At 41.3% G+C, this 3554-nt stretch overlaps 1 protein-coding gene across 1 annotated transcript; it reads right to left on the bottom strand.

The window, feature by feature from the left end:
- Positions 1 to 734: 734 nt before the first annotated feature.
- Positions 735 to 2901, bottom strand: LOC100786852 (exocyst complex component EXO70H1). The gene has a single exon (XM_003554289.5). The coding sequence runs from the start codon at positions 2685 to 2687 to the stop codon at positions 831 to 833; it is 1857 nt and encodes a 618-aa protein (XP_003554337.1). The 5' UTR covers positions 2688 to 2901; the 3' UTR covers positions 735 to 830.
- Positions 2902 to 3554: the final 653 nt, after the last annotated feature.

Below are 3554 nucleotides of genomic sequence, written 5' to 3'. Positions count from 1 at the left end.
GATTTTTTATTTTTTTTTTGAGATTCCGGCTCCAATTTTGATGAAATCGAGTCAACTCAAAAATAAAATAATTAAAACTTTAAGTTTTAAACCTACCAACAAAAAGAAAAAATTATTATTAATTTTTATAGAGAAAAAATTGTCAACAAAGAGATCACATGTACTTACTGTTTTTTTTTAAAAAAAATTAATGTATAACTCTCTTTCATTTAAAAAATAAAATTTTCTTAAAATTTGTTTTACATCTCACCTAGCATTGAGCGAGTCCTGACTCAAATTAAGCCAAAACTTAAATTTTTGATATATCAAAAAATTATTATATGAATAATATATTAGACTCGATCCATTTAAGTAATATTTCAAATTTAACTATTCTGAATAAAAAAATATTATTAAGAGAAAAAACTTTAGTATTCGTGACAATCTATCCCCAGATATTACTCATTTGACAAAAATTACTAGATACTCTTACTAATAACATGACAAAAATTAGTAATAAACATATTAATATTCTTACACGTATAAATATAATAATATTAATATAATGAATTAGACAAAATATTATTGTACGGTCATCTTTGGTATAAATAAATAAAAATAAAGCACGCAAAAGAAATGTACGTAAATAACGAATTTATCCAGGTTTTAGTTTAGAAATGTAGCATCCTGAAAGTCTGAAACAAAGGGTGGAAACTACGCGATGAAGTCATGCTTACGTGTACCACGCAGAAAACTGAAAAAGACGTTATCGCTTTTGTTGGCTATGTCAAAACTATTACTACAACCAAGAAAAATAACGGCGTAGAAAACTCGCCGTTCAAACTGTGCACTTAGCTCCAACGCCGGAGAGGCGAGGACGATACAGCACTGGATGAGGTTCCAAAAAAGAAGAGGTTAACCAGGTAATTTTCAATATCCTCAGGGGTAAAGGTCACGTACTCCGTCGCCGTCAAATCCCTCACTGTTCCCACCGTAGCAAGAACAACATTATACCACTCGCGATATCTTGGCACTATGCTTCTCGCGATCGAACCTTTTATTTCGTCTCGTAATTCGCGGTCAGCTACGACGAATGAGTTCTGTTTCCGATACCCTTCCTCGAATTTGCGGTTGAAGCTCTCGAACACCTCCCTCGCCTCCGCCGCGGCTGGATTTTCCGGCAATGACGAAACCACTTCTCCCCACGCCACCTTCTCGTAGTTCGCGACGAACCTCTTCGCTTTAGCTTCGTGCTTAAGGATCCAATCGTCGCCAAGCACGTACTGCAGGTTCGAGCTTCGCACTCTGGCGACAACGTACCAGAGATTGTTAGCGAGAAAGAGGTAAGACAGCGAAACGTCCTTGCAATGCTTCGCCTTGCCGTCGAGCTTGCAAAGGAGGACGAGAATTAGCCACGCAAAACGCGCCGTCAGCGCCGGCTTCGACGCCGAGTAATCAGACTCCGGACTGTATAAATAAGATTCCGGCAGCGACGAAGACTTTGGCGGCGGAAGCCAGTCGCGCGGGAATATATCAGAGAGCACGTTGATGTAATCGGCGAGGACTGAAAGGTAATTCATCGTCTGAATCGTGAGCGGGTGCACGCCACCGCCGTTCACCGCCGACTTGGAAGAGTCTTTCTGGATCGTGGACTCGAACTCCGCGAGCAAGATTTGCGCGGACTCGGTGAGTCGTTGAAGCGAAACCAGGACTTGAGAACGAGCGCCGGAGTTGTAATCGGAGGAGAAGATAGACTCGATCTCCGGCCACAGTTCGGAAACCACAGCATGCATATCGAGCACTCGGAACAGCTTCTCCAGCGATGATTTCTTCGTTTTGGCAACGAGTTCAGGGAATCCGAAAAGGAGAGAGGCACCGTCTCTCGAAATCTCGGCGAAGCAGGATTCTCTGACAGAATCTGAGTAACTGAAGACGTGGTCGCAGAGGATTCTCTCTCCGTTGAAGAGCGTTCTAACGGAAATCCTTATCGCCTCTAACCAACTCTTGATCTTCAAATCAAGCACATTCCAATCCATCTTGTTGGCGCGCGAGGAGCTCAGTTTCTCCACGCCGAGGCGGTAGATTCCTTCGTCGATTATGGATTTCCGTATTAAGATGTAAACGCTGACGCATTCTTTGGCATAACCGGAAGATACCATGCAGTCAGCGATTAGTTTCAGATCTGCCATGGCGCCGGAAGAAACCTGCTCGACTTCGGAGATAGAGTCGCCGGCGGCGCGGATATCGTCGTCCTCAGCAGCGAAGTCGTCGTCGTAATCGGAGGCGCTGGAGTTGGCGGAGGTGCGAGAGGATCTGGCGGAGACGGATTCTGGATCAAGGTGTGCGCGGTTCATGGATAAGATCTGGTAGAACTCTTTCTTGAGCCTCTTCATAGCCATCTGCATTAGGTTATGAGCGAGAATGAGTTTCTCAGAGGAAGGGTTCTGAGAGAGCAAGGAATGCATGGATTTCTGAAGCTGGTTAACGGAGTCAATGTAGTGTTTGGCTTCGGTTTTGTCCTCGTAGAAGAGGGAAGTGACTTTGGCGTAAGCGGAAGTGTCAGGGTTCCATTTCAGTATCAGTGCCTCAGCTTCGGAAAAGCTCAGCCTCGGAGGAGTTGGGCTTGAGGTTAAGGATAGTGGTGAAGAAGGAGAACTGCGGGCCAACGCAAACGACTCTGTTTGGGGGTTAAAACACAACTTTCTCATGTTTGCAACTCGATCAAAATGACCTAATGTTTTGCTTTCAGGGTTCCAACTATGGAACTTGGAATGTTTTGCTGAGGGAGAGAATGGATGCTTGGAACTGCAAGTGTGGAATATATATAGAGGCAGCAAGGCTTGCTTGTTCCAGAAAATTACGTAGGAGGATTAGAATTTTTGTAAGTTTTAACCTGTATTGACCTTTCATTGTCGATGAGCCCACTTACGTTGACTATTTACTCTTTCTATTGATTAGGTCATTTGCAAAAGAACTGATCTCTTCCTTCTTCACATTTTGTTATGGACTTGGTTAATGCTACGCGTGGGTCTCTATATTCACATGCATTCCTTGGAGGATTAAGATACATTGATGTTGATTTCAGGAAGCCAATTTCCAGGAAAGAGAACTAACAACGCACCAAAATCCACAGAAGAATAAATTAAATATTCAATTTAACCAGACAAAAATTATCATCAATTATAATGGGGATTTGGCTCCATTAAATTTAAGTAAAAATATATGGGGGGAAGTTTTAAGAGTTAAATTTAATTAATATCATGCTATTTATAGAACTTTGGGTTAATTAGGTGACCCCTTTTTGGGTAATTCAGTTAAAAAATATTACTGTAATTAGTTTTGAGTGATTTTTGCTATATATATATGACAAGTAACTTTCAATGTCAGCTTACATAAAAATAAAAATTAAAACTTTCAATGTCATCAAATAGTAAACACGCTTTTGCACTTGGTGTTTTTGTAGTATTGTGACTTGGCAACATCTTATTAATAAGATCGTATTTGTTTTGATTTTTGGATACAATGAAGTGAAGATGGAAGCCGTAGACGGAAGTGTAGCTCTTTTGTTTGGGAGA

This window comes from Glycine max, chromosome 19 (assembly GCF_000004515.6).
Source record: "Glycine max cultivar Williams 82 chromosome 19, Glycine_max_v4.0, whole genome shotgun sequence".
NCBI lineage: Eukaryota > Viridiplantae > Streptophyta > Magnoliopsida > Fabales > Fabaceae > Glycine > Glycine max.
This window is presented reverse-complemented; position numbering and strand designations above follow the sequence as displayed.

Excerpts from the sequence above, each read along its gene's own strand:
- LOC100786852 (XM_003554289.5), bottom strand. The coding sequence starts at position 2,687 with ATGAGAAAGTTGTGTTTTAACCCCCAAACAGAGTCGTTTGCGTTGGCC.